The sequence below is a fragment of the Hyla sarda genome, chromosome 1 (assembly GCF_029499605.1).
Source record: "Hyla sarda isolate aHylSar1 chromosome 1, aHylSar1.hap1, whole genome shotgun sequence".
Taxonomy (NCBI): domain Eukaryota; kingdom Metazoa; phylum Chordata; class Amphibia; order Anura; family Hylidae; genus Hyla; species Hyla sarda.
Window position 1 is genome coordinate 208,128,457 of NC_079189.1, and position 23,897 is coordinate 208,152,353.

At 42.3% G+C, this 23,897-nt stretch overlaps 1 protein-coding gene across 7 annotated transcripts in view; it reads left to right on the plus strand.

Moving 5' to 3' along the window:
* FAM13A (family with sequence similarity 13 member A) overlaps nt 1–23,897 on the plus strand; it is a 238,916-nt gene that overhangs the window by 78,074 nt on the left and 136,945 nt on the right. For all 7 annotated transcript variants that reach the window (XM_056567629.1, XM_056567637.1, XM_056567645.1 and 4 more), the window contains 3 exons: nt 9,656–9,733; nt 10,238–10,312; nt 15,909–15,986. In XM_056567629.1, the coding sequence (XP_056423604.1) occupies nt 9,656–9,733; nt 10,238–10,312; nt 15,909–15,986 (231 nt within the window). The remainder of the gene's footprint in view (nt 1–9,655; nt 9,734–10,237; nt 10,313–15,908; nt 15,987–23,897) is intronic.

Genomic DNA, 23,897 nt, shown 5'->3' on the forward strand with positions numbered 1-23,897 from the left:
TGATCCCCTTCGGTGAAGTCTGAAATTGCTACTTTTTGGTCACAGCACATGCCAGAAAAGTGAAATGAAATAAAAAAAAGTGATCAAAAAGTCACATACACAAGTGGTGCAGATAAAAACTACAGATTACAGTGCAAAAAAAAAGCCCTCATACAGCCCCGTATATGGAAAAACTAAAACATTATAGATAGAACAAATTTTAAACATAATTATTATTATTATTATTTTAAGTAGTTCTAGAAAAGTATAATAGAAAAATGTGTTACCATTCATGTCATTGTAATCGTATTGACCCACAGAATTAAGAAAACAAGTCAGTTTTACTGTAAGGTGTACTGTGTAAAAACTAAGCCCTCCAAAATTGCATTTTTACTTTTCAATTTCCCCGCATAATAATTTGGGCTGTGCCATACATTTAGGAGTAAAATGAAAGGTGTCCTTACAAAGTACAATTAGTTGCACGAAAAATTATCCCTCATACGAGTCTGTGGATGAAAAGAGTTATGGCTCTTAGAAAACAAGGAAGAAAAAATGAAAATGCAAAAATGAAATTGGCTGTGTCCTTAAGGGGTTAAAGAAGTAGAATCATATTATAGCTTGTTACCTGTACACAGGATCGATGCCCAGTTTGTGAGGGTCAAACTGTTGGACTCCCGCGAGGTCACGAGAATGGGGCCTGAGTGCCCCTACTTGAATACAGCAGTGGATGTTTACACACTGCTGTTACAGTCAAAGCTCTATGTGACTGCTGGTGATAGCAAAGTATAAAGCTATTTCTGGAAGTCCCATATAGTTTCAGTAGAGTGGCTGTACACATTCTTGACTGCTGCTCCCTTAAAAAAGGGGCACCCTGAACACACATTCTTTTCATTGGTGAGGGTCCCAGTGGTTGTACCCTCAGCGATCAGACATTGTCTATCATCCTTATTGAAGAGAACTTCGTTGTCTTGAAAGATTGCTATTTAACATAAATTTCTAAATTTTCTTTCCTTTTTTTGAAGCTGTTTAAAGTTTATAATTTTCTCTCTCTAAATGAGAGCATTAAGTAATTAATATTCTATGACCCCTTGTGATACTTATCAACATCTTGGGTTATTCATTCTTCTTTCCTGCTTTGAGGGTGTTAACAGCCTGACCCCATTGAACCCTAGTGCAGAGCTTGCAGGATCATGAAAGATAAGATTATCAGTCAATAAATCAAATAGCTCCAGACTTACACAGTAGCCTGTTACCTGTCTTACTTATCTGGAAATGTGTAAGCTTTTAGAGTGGAGGTACCCATATTGATGCTTAGGTGACTGTGCAAGAGAGCAAGCTATTCATGAGTAGCCCAGATTTCATCACATTGTTCAAAAAACGAAGGGACTACAGTCCAAATCAAGTAAGAAGATTTTTTTGATATGTTATCATTTTCAAATATAGAGCCTAATGGATAACATAGATTAAGAAAAAAAAGTAAATCACATGGGCCAGCATTTATCATTGTAGGTGTAAGTGAAGTATTTTTCTATCCTTTTTTGTGTGTGCTGGTAACGTGCAGGAGCACCACATTTATTAAATGGTCACAGAGCATTTGATACATTTTGTTTAGGTCACATTTTCTGAAATTTCTCTCTTCACATACACCAAAAAGCTAAGCTAAGTCTGGGCTGGTGTAGTTTTAGAGACATTTCAGTGGCGCAGTTTATAAAACCCTTCCGTGTCATGTGTATTGCCAAAATCAGTGGATTGCAACTCCAAATCAGCAGAAATGTGTAAACCAAAAGGCGCAAATAAGGCGGAAATAAACCCTGCTTGCACCTTTTCTAGACACAAAAAACAATCTAAAGACAATGATAAATGTCGGCCAACATGTATATATTTTTTTTATGTTATATAGAACACTTGTACATGTAATGAAATATATTTATTTACACATTTTTGTACATATTGAATTAGTCATTTTTTCACATAGTGAACTGTCACTTTTTAATGTATTTATGTATATAATATACTGTGAACACTAATATATAACTATACAAAGTGGTTTATCACTATGTACACTACATAGTAATTGGTTCATGATTGGTCCCTTCACATACACCAAGATAACCGTACTGCATTTTACAATAAGTAGTCTGCTGGTTAATGATAATTTTGATTGATCAGGACATCCCGAAACGTGCGTTGGGGTGGCATCTCTCCAGTGGTCCTCTGTACTCTGTGTTATTTATTATTGGTATGTATCTGGTCTTCTATGTTTGCACCTTATAATAGTGGTAGTTTTCCACATGGGGATTTTGCAATAGGAGGATCAGTGCCTTGTATATGTACATGATATTCTGTGATGTGGACCTTCTGGAGGGATGCCCTTTTTCTCCATTGAATGGAGATTCTCCCTTTTGTGTGCATTTTTATTGCTTAAACTATGTCTTTTATATAAGATAGCTCTTGCGGTCACCTTGTCAGTACAGTCACTACAAAATGTTATTATTTACGCTTAGGAAACCACCTCAAAATAATTCTGCCCAACTGCAATAAATGATATTGTGTTAAAAAGACCACAATATAGAATTCACAATGAACTGTGTGTTTTCTGAAAACAATTGTATGTAAGCAAACAGACTGATCCTGAAAAGCAGTTCAATTACATATGTACAATTGCAGGCAGACAAAAAGATGGTATGTGCAAGCGATAGTCATTCATTTATTGGTATTCTGAATATACTGTTACAGACTATATGTAAAAGCGAGTATCCAGCTGGTAAAAAAGATACTTGGTACTTGATAGCATTAAGACAAATAAATATTAACAACGCTGTTATAGTTGATGGAGCACTCCCAGATGTAGTATCCTGTACGAGAATCACTCATCACTCATTATACTGCAGTCCTGAAGTTAGATGTAGGCACGGCCGTGGAACTAGATGTGCTGTAATATCTGATTGTTTCTCAAGCGGCCACTGCATGCAGAATCTACCATGCGGACCAACCGAGTGTTTGAACCCTCCCAATGGTAGGCTGGTTAGAAATGATGATCCTGGCTGCAGAGGGAAGTCTGTGCCTAGAATTCTTTGAGGAGAGTAGGGACATCCTCATGAATCAAAGCGAATACTCCTTTGCTTGACAGTTCATTAGCACAAAACAGTCCAATGTAATTGTATAAAATAAGGGTAGTAAGGGTTCTAATGAGGTGGTAAAGTTATAATTGGAATCAGTTTTGGGGGTCTGTGAAATATTTATTTATATCCACATACAGGCCTGGTGCAAGGACTTTTGCCACCTAATTTTGCCGCCCCCTTGACCCCGCCCACTGGCCCCACCCTTTGACCTGCCCCACCTTACTACTCGGGTGATACTGTAACAAATCTCCTCCTCATGTAATCTCCTTACTACTGGGGTGACACACTGTAACAAACCACCTCCTCATGTAATCTCTTTACTACTGGGGTGTCACACTGTAACAAACCTTCTCCTCCTCATGCATTCTCCTTACTATTGAGGTGACACACTGTAACAAACCTCCTCCTCATGTAATAACCTACTAATGGGGTGAAACACTGTAACAAACTCCCTCCACATGTAATCTCCTTACTACTGCGGTGGCACACTGTAACAAACCTCCTCATGTAATCTTCTTGCTACTGGGGTGACACGCTGTAACAAACGTCCTCATGTAATTACTACTGTGGTGACACACTGTAACAAACCCCCTCCACATGTAATCTCCTTACTACAGCGGTGACACACTGTAACAAACCTCCTCTTCATGTCCAATTGTGCAAGTTCTCCCACTTAAAAAGATGAGAGAGGCCTGTAATTTTCATCATAGGTATACCTCAACTATGAGAAACCTAATGAGAAAAAAAATCCATAAGATCACATTGTCTGATTTTTAAAGAATTCATTAGCAAATTATGGTGGAAAATAAGTATTTGGACAATAACAGAAGTTCATCTCAATACTTTGTTATATACCCTTTGTTGGCAATGACAAAAGTCAAACATTTTCTGTAAGTCTTCACAAGGTTTTCACACACTGTTGCTGGTATTTTGGCCCATTCCTCCATGCATATTGCTTCTAGAGCAGTGATGTTTTGGGGCTGTCACTGGGCAACACAGACTTTCAACTCTCTTCAAAGGTTTTCTATGGGGTTGAAATCTGGAGACTGGCTAGGCCACTCCAGAACCTTGAAATGCTTCTTACGAAGCCACACCTTCATTGCCTGGGTGGTGTGTTTGGGATCATTGTCATGCTGAAAGACCCAGCCATGTTTCATCTTCAATGGCCTTGCTGATGGAAGAAGGTTTTCACTCAAAATCTCACTATACATGGCCCCATTCATTCTTCCCTTTACATGGATCAGTCATCCTGATCCGTTAGCAGAAAAACAGCCCCAAAGCATGATGTTTACACCCCCATGCTTCGCAGTAGTTATGGTGTTTTCTGGATGCAACTCAGCATTCTTTCGCCTCCAAACATGACGAGTTGAGTTTTTACCAAAAAGTTCTACTTTGGTTTCATCTGACCATATCACATTCTCCCAATCCTCTCCTAGATCATCCAAATGCTCTCTAGCAAACTTCAGACGGGCCCGGACATCTACTGGCTTAAGCAGGGGGACACGTCTGGCACTGCATGATTTGAGTCCCTGGCAGCCTAGTGTGTTACTGATGGTAGCCTTTGTTACTTTGGTCCTAGCTCTCTGCAGGTCATTCACTAGGTCCCCCCGTGTGGTTCTGGGATTCTTGCTTACCGTTCTAGTGATCATTTTGACACCACGGTGTGAGATCTTGCGTGGAGCCACAGATTGAGGGAGATTATCAGTGGACTTGTATGTCTTCCATTTTCTAATAATTGCTCCCACAGTTGATTTCTTCACACCAAGCTGCTTGCCTATTGCAGATTCAGTCTTCCCAGCCTGGTGCAGGTCTACAATTTTGTTTCTGCTGTCCTTCGACAGCTCTTTGGTCTTGGCCATAGTGGAGTTTGGAGTGTGACTGTTTGAGGTTATGGACCGGTGTCTTTTATACTGATAACAAGTTCAGACAGGTGCCATTAATACAGGTAACCAGTGGAGGACAGAGGAGACTCTTAAAGAAGTTATAGGTCTGTGAGAGCCAGAAATCTTGCTTGTTTATAGGTGACCAAATACTTATTTTCCACCATAATGTGCAAATAAATTCTTTAAAAATCAGACAATGTGATTTTATGGATTTTTTTTTCCTCATTATGTCTCTCATAGTTGAGGTATACCTATGATGAAAATTATAGGCCTCTCTCATCTTTTGTGGGAGAACTTGCACAATTGGTGACTGACTAAATACTTTTTTGCCCCACTATAATCTCCTTACTACTGGGGTGACACACTGTAACAAACCTCCTCCTCATGTAATAACCTACTACTTGGGTGACACACTGTAACAAACCTCCTCCTCATGTAATAACCTACTACTTGGGTGACACACTGTAACAACCCTCCTCCTCTTGTAATTTTCTTACTACTGGGGAGACACACTGTAACAAACCTCCTCCTCATATAATTTCCTTACTACTGCAGTGACACACTGTAACAAACCTCCTCCTCATATAATCTCTTTACTACTGGGGTGACACACTGTAACAAACACTAGTTTAGCAGACAGTATCACATATAGCAGACAGTATCACACATTATAGGATTATATACAGGGGCTCAACAACCAGTATATAGACCAGACATAGGGGGATTAGATACATATCATCAGACAATATCACACACAGAGGGATTAGATACACAGCTCACCGACAGGTCACACATGGTGATTAGATACACAGCTCAGCAGACATATCACACAGGGAGGGATTAGATACAGGGGCTCAGCAGACAGTATCACACATGAGAGGATTAGATACACAGTTTAGCATACAGATTACACATGGGCGATTGGATACAGGGGCACAACAAACAGTATCACACACTGGGGATGTACGGTGAGTCTCACAGCTCCTCCAGCAACATGCTTTTCTCGTGCAGCGCTCCTCCAGTATGATGAGGCCCGGGGAGGGTGTGTGTATGGTCAGTGGATCTCTGAGTGCCGCGCTCCTCCAGCATGGGGTGGGGGGGGGGGGGGTTTAAAAAGCTAGCTGATTGCTTTTGCTGCAACAGGCACAGCGGCGCCCCTCTCCAGAGGCCACTCTAGGCGGTTGCCTACTTCGCCTATAGGCAGAGCCGGCCCTGTCCACAGGACTCCTCATCATATAATAATTAATCTGTCTCCGTACATCGATCTATTTCTGCAGCCATATGTAAGGGGAATTCTGTTGTATACGCATGATACTATTCAAAATTATTAAAATTCTAGAAACAACAATGTGAAACACCAGTTGGTTTTTGGGGGCCCTGAGTGTGTGTTTTCGCTGCACAGTAATCAACCTTTCACAGGGCATAGAGGCCATTCAAGAAATTCTCACCACAAAAGATGATCTACATCCAGATCAGATACTGTTTATATTAGATGGTATGAAATTCATATTGTCTCTATTTTCTGTTTTGGTTCTGATTTCTTTTCTCAGATTATAGATACCACCATGGGCACCTGGTTTGTTCCCAGCTACACCAATCTTTTATGGCAAGTTTGGAGGAAGATGTGATCTTAACCAAGCTGGTGTCAAACCTGGGGTCCTGGCACTGTTGTATAGATAAAAATGTTCTTTTTATCTAGAGCGGAACCAAGCAGGAACTACGTATAACGACCAGGAGGCCAGGAATGGTTTTATCCTCCATTCCAGCATTTGCCACAGTGGCTATGTAATATAAGAAAGTAGAGGGCATAATTAAAATATTGGCCATTATTTTGCCAGGATAAGATGCTGGGTGATAATCTTCCCAGCAAACCCCCAATAATCTATATTAAAGCCCCAAATCTGGACATCTAGGGAGCCCCCACTGTTCCAAACCCCACACATTCAACCAATGTAGGCTTAACTTTTATGGATATCAAGGGCTTTTTCAGATGTGGATTGTGTCTCAACTGTAAGGCAACAAAATTCTCAAAGAAAACTATAGTGGTTACATCTACAGCCCATAAATTTGAATGGAAACTAAATTAATTTTAGAAGTGTTCAAGTAAAGGGTAGTATACCTGATGCCCTTGCCATACACAGTACATTGGCAAGTGCTTTGAAGACTTGTATTTTATAACATAGATACGATATCCGTAGAAAGAATGACAAACATCGCCATTCCGTAAGTGATCCAAACCAATTTATTTATACAGTTATCCAGACAGTTAAAAAGGATTGGTGTGGTGGCAACAATTTAGGGAGGGTATCCAGATTGAAGGCTAGAAATATTTTTTGGTTTAGTTGGTTAATGCCTCGGGGACTTAAAAAATATTTTAAACTGTTCGGTTTTCTGGATCATGGATAGAGGCTCTCTCATAAAGCTTCCTTTCACAAATTCAATTTTTTCTGTCTTTCTATTCCTTTGAAATGTTAGCCATTTAGGAATATTCTGATAATTTGTGCAAAAGCCCTCTTTCCAGAGTTTATTGTTCTACTTTGTTCAGAACATTATTAGGTTTTATTTTTATTACCATACTACAAGATTTTGATATGAGTAACTCCATATAGTATTTTATGAAACAATGCTTGCTATGTACATTTATTTGATTGTTATTTTAAGATAATATTGTACGTTTACTTGGACATATAAGTTGTTATCCAGACCAGGCTTTAAAGGGGTTATCCAGGAAAAAACTTTTTTTTTTTTTATTTCAGCTGGCTCCAGAAAGTTAAACAGATTTGTAAATTACTTCTATTAAAAAATCCTTCATTCTTTCAGTACTTATGAGCTTCTGACGTTGAGTTGATCTTTTCTGTCTTAGTGCTCTCTGATGACACGTGTCTCGGGAACCACCCAGTTTAGAAGCAAATCCCCATGGCAAACCTATTCTACTCTGTGCAGTTCCCGAGACAAGCAGAGATGTCAGCAGAGAGCACTGTTGCCAGACAGAAATCAACAACTCGACTTCAGTAGCTGATAATTATTGAAAGGATTAAGATTTTTTCATAGAAGTAATTTACAAATTAACTGTTTGGAGCCAGTTTTTTTTTTTTTCCTGGAATACCCCTTTTAAGGATGTTTTTAACTCTTTTTTTTTTATAATAACCATAAAAATGAATAATTATTATTAGTCTTGTATATTTAAGAAATATTTTCATTGAACCCCCCCCCCCCCTGTTCCTAAATAGATTCAGATTAAAGCTGCTGAAGAAAGGACTTACAGGGTCCCGAAACACATTCAGCCATTTTTACGGATACTTTGACACCTCAATAGACCCCCCCCCCCCAATACTCTTATTTTATACAGTTCCATTAGACTCTGTTTTGTACTAACCAACTGTCAATCAAAGGAAGGTGTGCTCTGATCCACAAGGACCCCACTACTCTCCACGAGGGTGCCACTCTTCCAACCAGCCTATCATTGGGAGCACATGCATGCTCGGTCAGCCTGCACAGCAGATTCTTTATGTAGTGGCTGTGCACAATGCTTAAGCATCAGACATTAAGGCACATCTAGTTCTATGGTACAGCCGTGCCTACATCTAACAGCAGGACTGCAGTATGGTGAATGGTGCAGTGCACCAATATCCCTTTCTCTTACAAGAAACTACATCTGAAAGAGTTCCATGAACTATAACAGCGCTGGTAATATTTATTTGCCTTCATGCTATGAAGTATCTTTTTTTACAGCTGGATACTCGCTTGTATATATAAACAGTATAATCAAAATACTAATGGATGAATGACTGCATCGCTTGCACATTCCATCTGTTCACATGCCTGCAATTGTACATATCTAATTGAACTACATTGCATGATAAGTCTGTTTTGCTTACCTTTTATTTTTAGAAAAAACACAATTATATGCGGATTCTGTATGGTGGTCTTATTTAAAGTGTACATGTCATGAACAAAAACTTTATATATAATGTAAATAATACCATTATATGTATATTTGTAATATACATTGGTTAAAAAATGTGTATATTTTTGTCCCTACAGCTATTGTCTGTGTGTCTCTATGAGGAGTCCAAATACAGGAAGTGTGGGTCAACAAGCAGGCTCTGTGCAGTGAGGCTCTGTGACACGCTCCTGACTCACACATCAGGATGATTGACAAGCCAGAAGCCTGCACAGAGCCTGCTTGTCCTGCCCTCACTTCTTGTATTCGTACTCCTCATAGAGACACTCAGGAAATAGCTGCAGGGACAGCATTTTTCACCCAAAAATATACACATTTTTTAATCCGTGTATATTACAAATATACATACAACAGTATTATCTATATTATAGAAAAAGTTTTTGTTAACGACAGGTACACTTTAACTATTTTTAATGTTTTCTTTTTTTTTTTTTTCTTTTTTTGTTAACCTGCAATTATTTATTGCAGGAGGTAGAATTTTTTTGAGGTGGTTTCTCAAATGTACATAATCATTTTTGTAGTTATTGTACTTAAAAGGTGACCATAAGGGCCCTGTGGATTAGCTTTTAACTATTTATATTACTTTATAGCAATATTATACTATTTTATATGTGATATTAGAACTATGAAAGCCTTACCCCCCCCCCCCCCTCTGTATTGTTTTGTATTAACCTGGTGTGTGTCCCTTTTTTTTTTTCATTTTACAGGAATACAATTCCGATAAGCCCTTGGTCCCACCAAGGTTGGTTGAAATTCAAGTGGCTTCTCTGTCTCCTAGAAAAAAGGTTAGTTGACAATTTCTAGTCATTCTAGTCTTGTTGTTCGGAGGAAGACATTGTCGGTTGACCTATAAGGCCCCGCTCATTGGGAATTTTGCTGTTCAGTTCGGTAACATACTTTTGACAAGGAATTGGATTTCGTTGGATGATTTAACATGTTAAATCTTCTGGCGGAATCCATCAGACGTGCCCTCTGTCAATGGGACATAATCTGTGAATTTAGTCAACCCAGATCCAATTATGAAACTCAGCAAGAAAATTCCTTGCTAAATTTCCTCAGTGTGAAGAAACCCTAATTGTTATGTTGACATTTAGCGTGATGAGATATTCATTTTCCTTATATTCTTAGACTTCTGTGTCGGACGCAGAAGTCTAAGCCAGCAATATGCCCAGATATGTGTCTGCTGATAACCAGTAGTTCTAAGCAGAGCTATGTGTTTTTAGTTAAAAGGCCTGTCACTGCTATACCATCTAAGTTCATACAATTAACATTTACTGCATTTAATGTAGGCACATATCCAAGAACAACCACTGAAGACTAGCAGTGTTGAATTAGAGGTACCCAAATTGTCTCCAAGATTTATGGTAAGAGATTTTGTTACTTATTTTCCATAATAAGATATTTAGTGTTTAAAACATTTTTGCATTTGAATATACCTGTATTCCAAGTATGCAGGGAGTAAACACATAAGTACGGACAGATACTCTTATGGATACATCAGCATTGTGACTAAGAGACAATCTGTCAGCTCTGTACTATTCAGTAATGATCACACCACCATGGGAATCAGCAGTATGGCAACACAGTCCTCAGATTCGGGTCATTGTAAATGAGAAATGCCTGGCATATTTGATAGAGGGGTTAGGTAGAGGGGGAAAAAAAGGAGGAAAAACAAAAGAAGAGTTAAATAGAACCAGTCGCCAGTTTGGCACACTACAAGCTGTCATTATTCCTTAAATTCAGTTCTTTAATATTTTTAGAATGATGCCCATATATGTGGTAGGTGTTTTAGCATAACCTACAAAAATAACTTAAAAAAAAAAGGTTGCACACTATATGTAAATTACATGACAAGTCACACAAGCATAGTAGTCAGCTCTTAAGCGCACCCTACTAGGCTTGAGTGGCGTCAACCCATTCCATATTTGCAAACATAGGGATTAGTTCCATTCAAAGAAATGCACTAGGTATTTTGGCCTAGATTTAGCAATCTGAGACACAAACTGTCTTGTTTTCTCCATAGCAACCAATTACAGTTTAACTCGGCAGTTAGAGAAATAAAAGTTGAGCTGAAATTGGTGGTTATGGGTAAAACAGACACCTTATTGTAATATGCAGACATAATGGCAAAGATTTGTCAATCTGCATGAGACCAAGAGTACTGTGTGTGATACTGTCGAATTTCACCACAGATACTGAATGCTGGAGTGGAGTCTTAAGATGACAAGCTGATCATAGGGTGTCCGTTTCTAACCAAAATGCTTTTTCCAAAGTAGACACCCCTTTTAAGGGGGCTTGTAGTGTAAATTTATTGCTCTTAATAGTATGGAGTATGACTGGTTGCAAGAATTTTAATCCAGATTTATTCTCTCTTGTTGATTGTGAATTCTACATTTTACTGTCCTCCAAGATAAATGCATGTAGAGCAATGTAAATGTCCAGCTTTCCATGTACATGAAATTATATCATGCACAACTTTTGTTCATATATACCCCCTTTTCCCTTTAGGGCCCAAATGAAAATTGGGATAACCATTACTTTGAATCAAAATCTTTGGGGGGGGAGATTTTCCTAAGACTGGCTATTTGCATGGCGGGCTTAAAGTGACCCTGTCATTGACATGGTGTTGGGACTTGTCAAAAGTTTTGTACGGCAAGAGTCTGAGTGTGCAGACCCCGCTGGTTTCTAAAATTTGCTGAAACAGGCACTTATGCGCTTCATTTCGTGGCTTGCTACGCTCTCTCCCATTATTAGTCTATATAGCTTGTCTCTTGCAAAAAGACAGAAAAGGCAGCAAGCCAAGGAGTGAAGCTCATAACCACATACCAGGGACCACTCAGACCCAAATTGATTAAAACTTTTGACATGTCTGTTTTTGTTTTTTTTGTTTTTTGACAGACACTTGAAAGGGAAGGTGTTGCCTAGTTTATTACCTGATTAGAGACAGGTACTCAAAACCTGTTCTTTTTTTTTTCTAATCCGTTTCTGTTTTCTGATTGTAATTTTTTTTTATGTCATCGTTTTTTAAATTTTTATGGGGGCTTCCATCTTGCCTGAGTTGTTTTTTTTTCACAAATCTCTTTTTATTGATATAAAAGATGAAATAACAGAATAACAAGATGATAATTCACAATATAATTCGGCATTGCAATCTCATACAAGTGCTGTTTCTGCAAGCAAAGTTTTATCTGGAGAAAGCTTATTAAATCAGATATAGCGAGGAAAAGTCATCTAAAGAGTAGTCATAAGATAAGTGTAACAAACTAAAACTGGGTCAGAACCTGGTCCCGTGCAGTAGAAATGCTTTAATTTGGGTTCTTGAAGATAGGTCCGTGGCAAACCTATAGAACATAACGTAAAACACAAAGAACTAGTTTGTGTACAACAATTTTCATATGGAGCCCGGCCAGGCTACAAACAGATGGTGTCTCGGGAGAGCCCAAGAGAGGTGTGAGGAGAGGAAGGGGAAGTGAGAGGTATAGATTGTTACCATTACCTATTGGGAAGGTGATTGCAAAAGTTACTAAGTGGTACTGGTGGGGTGGCAAGAGGTTTGAAGTTTATAAGAAAGCCATGGCTTCCATACGTGTTCAAATTTGTCGTGAGTGTGCGAATACCAACTTGTCAATTCCTCCATGCAGCATATCTGATTGATCTTGTCAATCCACTGCTTTTTGGATGGTGGGGTTGACTGTCTCCATAACAAGGGCACCAGAGTTTTTGCTGCCGCTAGCATATGGGTGGGTAGGGAACCGGTTGATGGCCTGCATTAGGTGGTGGGGAGAGCCAGTGCTATCATGGCCATGTAGAGAGAAACGGAGCTGTTACAAACCAAATTTATCGTGTCCTCCACTTCTTTCCAAGAGGGTCGAATCTCGGGACATGACCACCATATGTGTTCAAATGTACCCACCGCTGCATTGCATCTCCAGCACAGTCTGTCACGTGATAAACCAAATCTATATAGAGCTTCAGGGGTTTTATACCACCTTGTGAGCATTTTAAAATGGTTTTCCTGTAGTTTAATACAGCGGGAGAAGCTATGTGAACACTTGAGCACAGAACGGCGCTGCTCCTCTGTCAAGGCTAACCCTAATTCCTGTTCACAAGAATGTAGATATAAGGGGTGCCTGTTGCTTTCTTCTTGGACCAAGTGATTATAGAATAACGACAATTTTAGCTTTCTATGAGTTCCATGGACGTAGGGCTCATCTAACCATGTAAGGGACTTGGCAATAGAGAATTTCTTTAAAAAAGTAAGACACATCTGTCTGGCGGCATGAGTGTGGAGAGGGGTAGATGGGTGAGATCGCATATGAGACCGGAGCGCCCCAGTGCTAGGGGAGGTGTTATCTGGAAGAAAGTCTGCAAGAGAGGTGGAGGAAATTTGGGGCCACAACGGGTTTGTATGAAATCCTGATGCGTGTAATGCTTGAGGGATAAGTGAGGCTGGAGCGATAGGGGGCACCGTCTGTGAGTCAGCTTCAAGGGTAGATACACTACTTTTAACAAGTAAGGTACCTTTTAACAATGGGTTCTCGATGGAGGAGACCTCACTTTTTTGGGGGAGCCAGAGAAATCTGAGATAGTTGTCAGGTTTCTAAGTCCTGATCCTGAAGTACACTCTTGCCCAAAGCTAGCTCAACCCAATGCTTCAGGTGCATCGCTCTATAGTAGCAATCTATGTCCGGTAGGCCCAGCCCTCCCATATGTTTTTTACGGATCAGTACAGAGCGGGCCAGACGTGGTTTCCTCTCCTTCCAAAGAAAATTGGAAAAGAGACTTCTAATCTTTTGGAGATAAGATTTAGGCAGGTGAATCGGGAGTGAGGACAAAGTGTAAAGGAATATAGGTAGTACATGTTTGCAATAGGTTTTTCCGTCCCATCCAAGACAGATATGGTAAATCATAGGTGCGCAATATGTCAGTTCGTTTTTGTAGGAGAGGTGTATAATTATAGTCAAACAGTTTGGATAATGTGCTAGGGAGTCGGATACCCAAATATTTCATAGAGGCTTGCCTGAGTTGTTTTTAACAGCATTTAGTGATATGCTTTACTGCAGGACCAATTGACTATAGACCGCAATAGACAGGACCTGTCCCATTCAGATGAATTAGAGACCTTTTACAGAGGTAATTTTATAGTGTAGGGGGAGGGGGCTACTGATCTCTGCTATGAATGGTGAGCATCTCTCTACTGTAGTAACCTTTCACAGTACTATTAAAGGAGAACAATATTAATGCAATATAATTTATCCCCTATCGGACTGCTGGGGCCCCCCGCGATCTCCCCAGCAGGAAGCCGCAGCAGACACACCCCCTCCATGTATCTCTAAGGGATACATGGAGGGGGGGGTGACGGCCGCCGCGTTTTGTGGGGACAGAACGCACCCTTCCAGCATACGGCCGTGGCTCCGTACAGGAGATCGCGGGGGGGGGGACCTTCGGATAGGGGATAGGGTTATATTGCACCACAGTTCTCCTTTAGGCTATTACTGGAACAAAAAACTGATTTACACAATAGGTCATTTTCTGATGACCGATTCCCTTTAAGTAATACTTACTTTAGAGCATTCATACAGGTGATGGCAATCAGACACTGCAGCTATACTGACAAATTCACAAGTCCATTTTCATGAGGCTGCACGGTTGATATTCATGGGGGTGCAAGCTTACAATATGAGAACTTTGTGCAATCAACAAATGAAGAAGCAAATAGAAATGAAGCTGCACTCACCCGTATTTTGAAGTTTGCAAAAAAGATGCTTTTATTTTCAGTGTCTGTAACAGCTATTCGGCAGGCAGGTAGCCGAACATGCGGGGAGCGAGAGCCAGAGCTCTCAGGTGCAAGGGGTGTACCACAAGACAAACTAGTTTCACGTCGGAAATGACGCTTCTTCTGGTCAGTTCCGACGTTAATAAATCACATAAAAATAATATATATAACTACACAGCGCTTTTCAAGGTAATAGATGCCCTTTTTGCGGCTATGAGAAAAATATATGGTCCCCTATTTACCATATAAAAGGTTGAAATTTATATGAACAATGTATTCAAAGTGCAAAAATAGGGACTTAGAAAAGTTATGTATATAATACAACTTACTATGAAGATGTTCTGTGCTAGAGATTCTCAAGATTGAAGCTCTGAACACTAGCACAGAACATCACATCTTCATAGTAAGTTGTATTATAGCCATAACTTTTCTAAGTCCCTATGTTTGCGCCTTGAATACACTGTTTATATAAATTTTAATAAATCACATACTGCATCGGTTGCCAGTGTGCTGTGCTAGCATAGATTTTAACTGCCATTTACACTAGCTCTCTAGTGTAATTGTAGTAAATATAGCAAGTGTGGGAGGCCATTCCCCCTATCCCCCACTTTACACTACACCCCACGAAGGTTGTGTAAAGTTTAAAAAAGTTGATAAATTTTGAGCAAATTGAGGGTATGTGGAAAAAGTAGTGGTTTTTTTTTGATGTCTTGAATTTATAAATTCCATTCTTTGTCTAAGGGACATGTAAGGTTTAGACCAGTGCATACAAGTCAAATATTCTATATTCATACTGCAGTTTGATAGTTATGCTTTGTTATAGACTTTAATGACATTTTATTTGTACAGTATATCAAGGCTTTGTTTGTTCCTGATCCACCTAGCAATCCTAACCCCTCATCTGGATTTGGTAACTCTGAATCAACACCCTACACACTTCAATTTCCAAACCAAACAGAAAAAAATAATTTTCATAAAGACTTTTCTTTGCCTTTATTTTTCAGCACTTTGTTAAACATTATAATTATATGTAATGTTATGTTTAATACAATACATCTTATTCGAAAACTAAATAAAAAGGATTGTTTCCTGCACCAATTGTGATTGTGGCATATATATCTATACTCAAGTATTCAATATGTGTTTGTTTAAATTCTAAAAGTAATTTGAATATGTTTTGGCAGGAAACTTTAACCAATGTTCCAGATAGACAAGGAATGGATCCAGAAGTAATTGTTCCTTATATTTCACCAAGGAAAAAGGTAAAATGGAAAAATATAGCATAATCATAGATACCAATATGGATACATTTATTAGATAAAATATGCCATACATACTCATGCACTAGTATGCCTTTATAGCCCTCTACTCCCCTATATTCTCACCTTCACAAGCAGCTGTAACTCCCTCTTTGCTGGCAGGAAGTTGCATGTGAGCAGTGTTCTGCATGGATCTCAACTAAGAGAGATTCATTTAGGACTAGTGCTAAGATTTATCTTAATGTGATTGCTGCTTTGTGCTCTCTGTCTGGCAGTTGTGAGCAGACAACATTGTCCTAGCACAGCTACCTAAAGGCATGTACTCCCCTATGTAATGAGAATTATCACCCAAAGTTGCAGTTAAGCTGGCCATAATTAGATAAATCCTGGCCCAATCTGCCATTTTCAGCAGAACCATTTGATCTTATATATATGGTGCCCTTCTGACTGAGAGAGAGAGAGAGAGAGAGGGGGGGGGATCATGCATTTTGAATTTCCGCTCCCTGATCCTCTAATTATTTGAGAGGTAACTAGCTATTAGAGGAGTCTGTCAGAGGTTTTCTTCCCATTGAAAACACATGCCTTATGTGCATGGGGATATCAGTTATCTTACTGGTATAGTGTTAAATTTAACTATAATAAGTGTATAAAAGAAAGAGTTTTTCTCATTCAGCTCCATTGGGGGACACAGGAACCGTGGGTATATCTTGCGGCCACCAGGAGGCTGACACTAGGCAATACTAAAAAAAGGAGGTCGGCTCCTCCCGGCAGGATATACCCCACCCACTGACTCTGAGCTAAACAGTTTTTAGCTTAGTGTCCTAGGAGGCAGACGCAGGTCTGGAGCGCTCCAGACCTGGTCTTCTTTTATAATTATTTAGCTTTTTAGAGTATAGATTTTTCTCTCCTTTGTTGTTTTTCTAGGTTGGGGTAACAGGAGCATGGAGCTGCCTGATCCTCCCCACTTGCGCAGGAAGGGCACGGTCCATAGAGTATGGTCCATTAACCCTCCCCGCCACCGACCAACACTCTGAGGATGCACGTTGGGTCCGGGTCTCCTATTGCCCTGCTCGCCCCGCTTGTTGAAGCCTGTATGATGCAGCTGGCATCTGGCTGGTCGAAGACTTTAGGGGTGAGTATATGAGACATCACATCTTACTGGGACAGCCTGTGTCTTGGAGCTGGGCATTATTATAAAAAAAAAAAAGGATCTGGCACATGTTGCTCTTTCTATGCCCTTCTCCCCTCGCCATTACCCACCTGGCATCCGCTCTCTGCTGACAGCAGACCCTCTTTCTTCCTGGCAGTGTCGCTGCCAGGCTCCCCTTGGCTCGGCGGGCATTACGATCGCTTCCAATCCCCTGCTGGCGCACGCTTGAGAGGTCATTCTCAGCCTCTCCTGCTCCGGTGTGTGCTGCAGGGGTCACTAGTTTCCTCCCCTGCATCCTTTAGCCTATAGGAGGCCCTGAAAGGCGGCGGAGGTCATGTGCGCTGTGAGTGAGAGAGTTTGGTGCTGCTGGCAAGTCACTTCACAGCAGGGTTCCCCCGGACTAGGCTGTTGCTGCAAGCTGCTCCTGGTACTGCAGTTTGCTACTACTGTGCCTTCTCCTGTTGCTGCACTCTGCTGCTGTGCTGCAAGCTGCTCCTGTGGTATCAAGTTCCTGCTGCTGCAAGCTGCTCCTGTTGCTGCAAGTTGTTCCTCTTGCTGCAATCTTCTCTGCAAGACTACTGCGTCTTCAGGACACAGGAACCTGGGTGAGCTTGTTCCTTTTTTCTCTGGGATAGCAGACTTATCTGATATGCAATGACCGTACCCAGCTCTGAACCCTCTAGCAGACCGGCGGTCTACGCTTTGTTCACTTACTATGCTTGCTCGGAATGTAACATTAATATGCCAGGTGGTTCGGCTGCGTCCACCTGTCCTGCCTGCTCTGCCTCACATCTCAATCCCCCCGCCCAAGATAGCTCCTTGGAGCGCGTGGTCTCAGACCCTCCTCCGGTTTGGGTGTCTTCTCTGTCTCAGACGATCTCTGATCTGGATTAAAGAAAACACTTCTTAGTCCTCAGTGTCTTATCATCTGTGGTGAGTGTGCAATACACATTTGACACTAGATCATTTGACACTGATCTGGCACTGGTCTCCAGGGAGGTGGCTACTGCCTTAAAGCATTCTTCCTTGCATCCTCCTTCCCGGGAGGCGAGTTCGGCGTTCTCGGGCCGCCGACGCTCTCACAGGTGTCCCAGGTTCACTTATTCTGATTCCTCTCCTGAGCGTAGGTCTCCTCGCCGATCTCGCTCCAGGTCCCGATCCCCTAGGGGCCATTCCCGATCTCGGGCCCACTAAGCCAGATCCGCGTCACCAAGATCCGGAGCCTCCACTGCTCGTTCCCAGATCCGCAATCGGAATCTGAAGAGCTGTCATCCATGTCTGACATGGTGGACAGCTTGGTGTCGGCTGTTAGGGACACCTTTCACCTACAGGACCCTGGAACTTCGGATCCTGATCCAGAAGTTTCCTTTCACAGTACTCGCCGCTCTCCCAAGGTCTTCCATTCTCATAAGGAGTTTGATGACTTGCTGGAGACTGCCAGGAAGCATCCGGAGAAACGCTTCCAAGGGTCAAAACGGTTGAAGACTGTTTCCATTTTCTCAGGACCTAGTATCCAAATGGACCGCCCCGTCTGTAGTGGACCCTCCAGTCTCCCGCTTATCCAAGTCCACCACTCTTCCTCAGGCAGATGCGGCTTCTTTCAGGGACCCCGCAGACAAGCGTATTGAAAATTTGGCGAAGTACGCCTATGAGGCGGTTGGCTCCTCTTTACTTCCTGCTTTTGCCACGACTTGGGTAACCAAAACCCTGTCGGCCTGGGCTTCTCAACTCAACCAAGGTGTGTTATCCGGGGCTCCTCCTGTTGATCTGGCTGACATTGCACTCCAGATCTCCAATGCTGGCGAGTATTTTTGTTTGGCTTCCTTAGAATCTGCACACTGCACGGCCTTTGCTTCGGGCAACTTAGTAGCCATTCGCCGCTCTATGTGGCTGAAGGCTTGGAATGCCAACACTGCCTCCAAGCAATCTCTCACTGAGATGCCCTTTACGGGTGGCCGTCTTTTCGGAAAGAGACTGGATGAAATCATCTCCAAAGCCAACGGTGGTAAGAGCTCTCTCCTTCCCCAGAATCACGTGCGTCACACCGGTTCGCGACGTAAGACCTCTTCCTTTCGGTCCTATCTTTCCCTTGGCTCAGGGCATCAGGACAAGCCGGAGTCTGCGCAGTCCAGGAAGGCACCTACCTTCAAGTCTCGCCCCTCCTGGAAGCAGGACGGCCGCTCTGGATGTTTCTCTGCCAAATCAGGTACATGCAAGCCTACCTCAGCCTGAAGGGGTGCCCCCACCCGAGTCTTCTCCCTCGGGTAGGCGGTCGCTTGTCCCACTTTGGGGACAACTGGTTGGTGCAGGTCCAGGATTCCTGGGTTCGGGACGTCGTTTCCGACGGTTATCGAATTGAGTTTGGTTCTTTTCCCCGGGATCGTTTTTTCTGGTCCCGGCCTCCCCGCTCGCCGGACATGGCTGCAGCCTTTCAGTCGGCACTTCACACCCTTCTGGCGCAGGGAGTCATCGTGCCGGTTCCGGTCCAAGAAAGTTTTTTGTGCTTTTATTCAAACCTGTTCGTTGTTCCAAAAAAGGGGGGGAAAGGTTTGTCCGATTCTCGATCTGAAGCTCCTCAATCAACATCTACGCCTTTGGCATTACCGGATGGAATCTATCCGTTCTGTCCGGGATCTGCCTCTTGCTTCGCCCACATCCAGTGTCCATCCTTTCATGCATGGAAGTGTTGGGCAGAATGGTGGCGGCCATGGAAGCGGTTCCCTTTGCGCAGTTCCGGTGCCGCCCACTCAATGGGCCATCCTGACTCTTTGGGACAAGTCTCCACTATCCCTCCAGCCACCATCACTTCTTTGGTGGCTCCGCTCTCCTCTCCTTCGGGAGGGTCGCTCGTTCCTTCCACTGCATTGGCAGGTCTAAACGACCGACGCGAGCCTCCTCGGCTGGGGAGGCGTTTTTCAGGACTGGACGGTACAAGGCTGCTGGTCCCCTCAGGAAGCTCGTCTGCCCATCAATGTGCTGGCGCTCCTGGCCATCGTCCTTTGTCTTCTTCACTGGAAGTCAATTCTCCGGGGCCGTCCGGTTCAGATTCAGACAGACAACGCCATGGCTGTGGCTTACATCAATCGGCAAGGGGGCACTCGCAGCCACGCTGCCTTGGCTGAGGTGTCCAAGATTCTGATTTGGGCGGAACGCCACGTTCCCTCCATATCGGAGAACCACATCCCAGGAGTGGAAAATTGGGAATGCCAGACGTGGACCTCATTGCGTCCCGCCTGAACCGGCAGGTTCCAGCCTTCGTGAAGAAGTCCCGCGATCCTCTGGCTCTAGCCGTAGACGCGTTGTTCGTTCCTTGGTCACAGTTCACCCTTCCTTACCTTTTCCCTCCGCTCCCTATTCTGCCCAGGGTGCTGAGGAAGCTCAAGGCGGAAGGCGCCAGATTTGCCCCGGCGCTCGTGGTTCGCCAACATGGTTCGTCTCGTAGCGGACATCCCCTTTTGGCTTCCGGATTGGCCCGACCTTCTCTCTCAAGATCCTCTTTGCCACCCCAATTCACTGCAGCTGTGTTTGACGGCGTGGCTGTTTAAACCGCAGTGCTAAAGATTCGCATGTTCGCACTTTTCTACAAGGGGTGGAAAATGAGATTCCTCGCTAGAGGTCTCCCACTCCACCCTGGGACCTGAATTTGGTTCTTGGCGCTTTACAGTGCTCCCAGTTTGAACCTCTCCGGGACAACTCTCTCCGTTTTCTTTCTTGGAAGGTGTCCTTCCTCATTGCTGGGACTTCCATCCAGAGGGTGTAAGAACTGGCGGCGCTCTCCTGCCAACCCCACTTTCTGGTGCTTCACCAAGACAAGGCCGTGCTTTGGCTAGTGCCTTCCTTTCTTCCGAATGTGGTCTCATCTTTTCATTTGAATGAGGATATTGTCCTTCCCTACGGGTTTACCTCTAAGCCACCTCTTCCTTTAGACGTTCTGATTCGCTGTTCTTCATTCTGGAAGGCCGGCGCAAGGGTTTGCCTGCTTCTGAGGCGACCATCTGTCGGTGGATCAGGTCTGCCATTTCAGAGGCTTATCGTTCTAAGGGGAAGCCTCCCCCATTCCGGGTTAGGGCTCACTCTACTCGCTCTGTTGGGGCCTCTTGGGCAGTCTTCAACAGGGCCTTGGCCCTGCAGGTGTGTAAGGCGGCCACTTGGTCCTCTGTACATACATTCACCAAGTTTTACCAGGTGCACACTTCTGCGTCTGCTGATACCAGGTTTGGGCGTAAGGTGCTGCAAGCGGTGGTGGCGTTGTCCTCAACCTGAATACTGTTCAGTTTTGTTTCCCACCCCGGGGACTGCTTTGGTACGTCCCACGGTTCCTATGTCCCCCAATGGAGCCGAATGAGAAAAGGAGATTTTTTAGACTTACCGTAAAATCTCTTTCTCAGAGGATCCATTGGGGGACACAGCTCCCACCCTGTTGGTTCTTAGTTTGTTGACCTGAGGGTCGGTTGCCTGTCTGTAAGTTGGTTTGTTTGTTTGTTTTTGGCTGGGCCCTTTTTTCGGACTCTTGTGACATTGGCACATAAACTGATTAGCTCAGAGTCAGTGGGTGGGGTATATCCTGTCGGGAGGAGCCAACCTCTTTTTATAGTATTGCCTAGTGTCAGCCTCCTAGTGGCAGCAAGATATACCCACGGTTCCTGTGTCCCCCAATGGATCCTCTGAGAAAGATTGTACGGTAAGTCTAAAAAATCTCCTTTTTAGTCTATTGTTCAATTATTTGGACAACAACTTTTTGGACACAAGCATATGAAGCAATTGTTTTGGAAAAAACAAACACACTTGAGTTGTGTTGTGGACATACAGTGGGGATCAAAAGTTTGGACACCCCAGGTAAAAATTTGTATTAATGTGCATAAAGAAGCCAAGGAAAGATGGAAAAATATCCAAAAGGCATGAAATTACAGATTAGACATTCTTATAATATGTCAACAAACGTTAGATTTTATTTCCATCATTTACACTTTCAAAATAACAGAAAACAAAAACAATGTTGACGCTCACAAAGCTGGAGAAGGCTATAAGAAGATAGCAAAACATTTTCAGATTTCAATATTCTCTGTTTGGAGTGTAATTAAGAAATGGCAGTCATCAGGAACAGTGGAAGTTAAAGCAACAAAAAATATCAGACAGAACAGCTTGCAGGATTGTTAGAAAAACTATTCAAAACCCACGTTTTGACTGCACAATCCCTCCAGAAAGATCTGGCAGACACTGGAGTTGTGGTACACTATTCCACTATAAAGAGATACTTGTACAAATATGGTCTTCATGGAAGAGTCATCAGAAGAAAACCTCTTCTACGTCCTGACCACAAAAATCAGCATTTGAACTTTGCAAATGAACATATAGACAAGCCTGATGCATTTTGGAAACAAGTTCTGTGGACCGATGAGGTTAAGATTGAACATTTTGGCCGGAATGAGCAAAGGTACGTTTAGAGAAGAAGAGGAATAGAATTTAATGAAAATAACCTTTGTCCAACTGTTAAGCATGGGGGTGGATCAATCATGCTTTGAGGTTGTATTGCAGCCAGTGGCACAGGGAACATCTCACGAGTAGAAGGAAAAATTCAATACAATTTCAGCAAATTTTGGCTGCTAACTTGATGCCATCTGTGAAAAAGCTGAAGTTAAAGAGAGGATGGCTTCTACTAATGGATAATGATCCTAAACACACCGAAATCCACGGATTATTACATCAAGAGGCATAAACTGAAGGTTTTGCCATGGCCTTCACAATCTCCTGACCGCAACATAATTGAAAATCTATGGATAGACCTTAAAAGAGCAGTGCGTGACAGACAGCCCAGAAATATCAGAGAACTGACTTTTGTAAGTAAGAATGGGCAAAGATACTTCAAACAAGAATTGAAAGACTCTTGGCTGGCTACAAAAAGCATTTACAAGCTGTGATACTTACCAAAGGGGGCAGTACAAGATATTAACTCTGCAGGGTGCCCAAACTTTTGCAGATGCCATTTTTTTGTTTTCTGTTATTTTGAAAGTGTAAATGATGGAAATAAAATCTAACTTTTGTTGACATATTATAAGAATGTCTAATCTGTAATTTGTAGTATCAGGAACAGGAAAAGAAAAAAGAAAAACAATCCTTGATAGGCGCAGTTGACAGCAGTGCAATTAATCTGTAATTTGGTGCCTTTTGGAGATTTTTCCATCTTTCCTTGGCTTCTTTATGCACATTAATACAAATTTTTACCTGGGGTGCACAAACTTTTGATCCCCACTATATATTGTCACTGTGTTAGCTTGCCGCACACTAATTAAGAATAGATTAGAAGCACCGCCTGTATTTATAAAATTATTGCTCTCTGGAGAAGTAGAATAAAGCACATACGTGCTGGAGGCTTTGAACAAAGTAAAACAAAACAGCATTAGGTTTCTGTAAGCAGGCTGAATATAAACAGATTTTCAAAGATTACACATTGATAGCCTCTTTCCATTTTGCTGATTGTTTCCGGTGTGCATGTCGGTTGTGTTCAGGGTACTCAATGTTTAAAATACAGGAAAACCACCAGGCATCTGTCATTCTGCTGAAACCAGTGCAGCCATATGACTATGTGTGACCCAGGACCCTTGCCTATGCTGCTTTATTATTCAAGAAGCAAACAATTCTTACTTACTCTTTTACTTTAGGAAACATGGATGCATTATTTGATTTTTAAAGGACATGGATTACATTGCAAATAATTTGTGCTGATCCAGCGGTGTGCTCCTCTATTTAAAGTGTACCTTTCATTA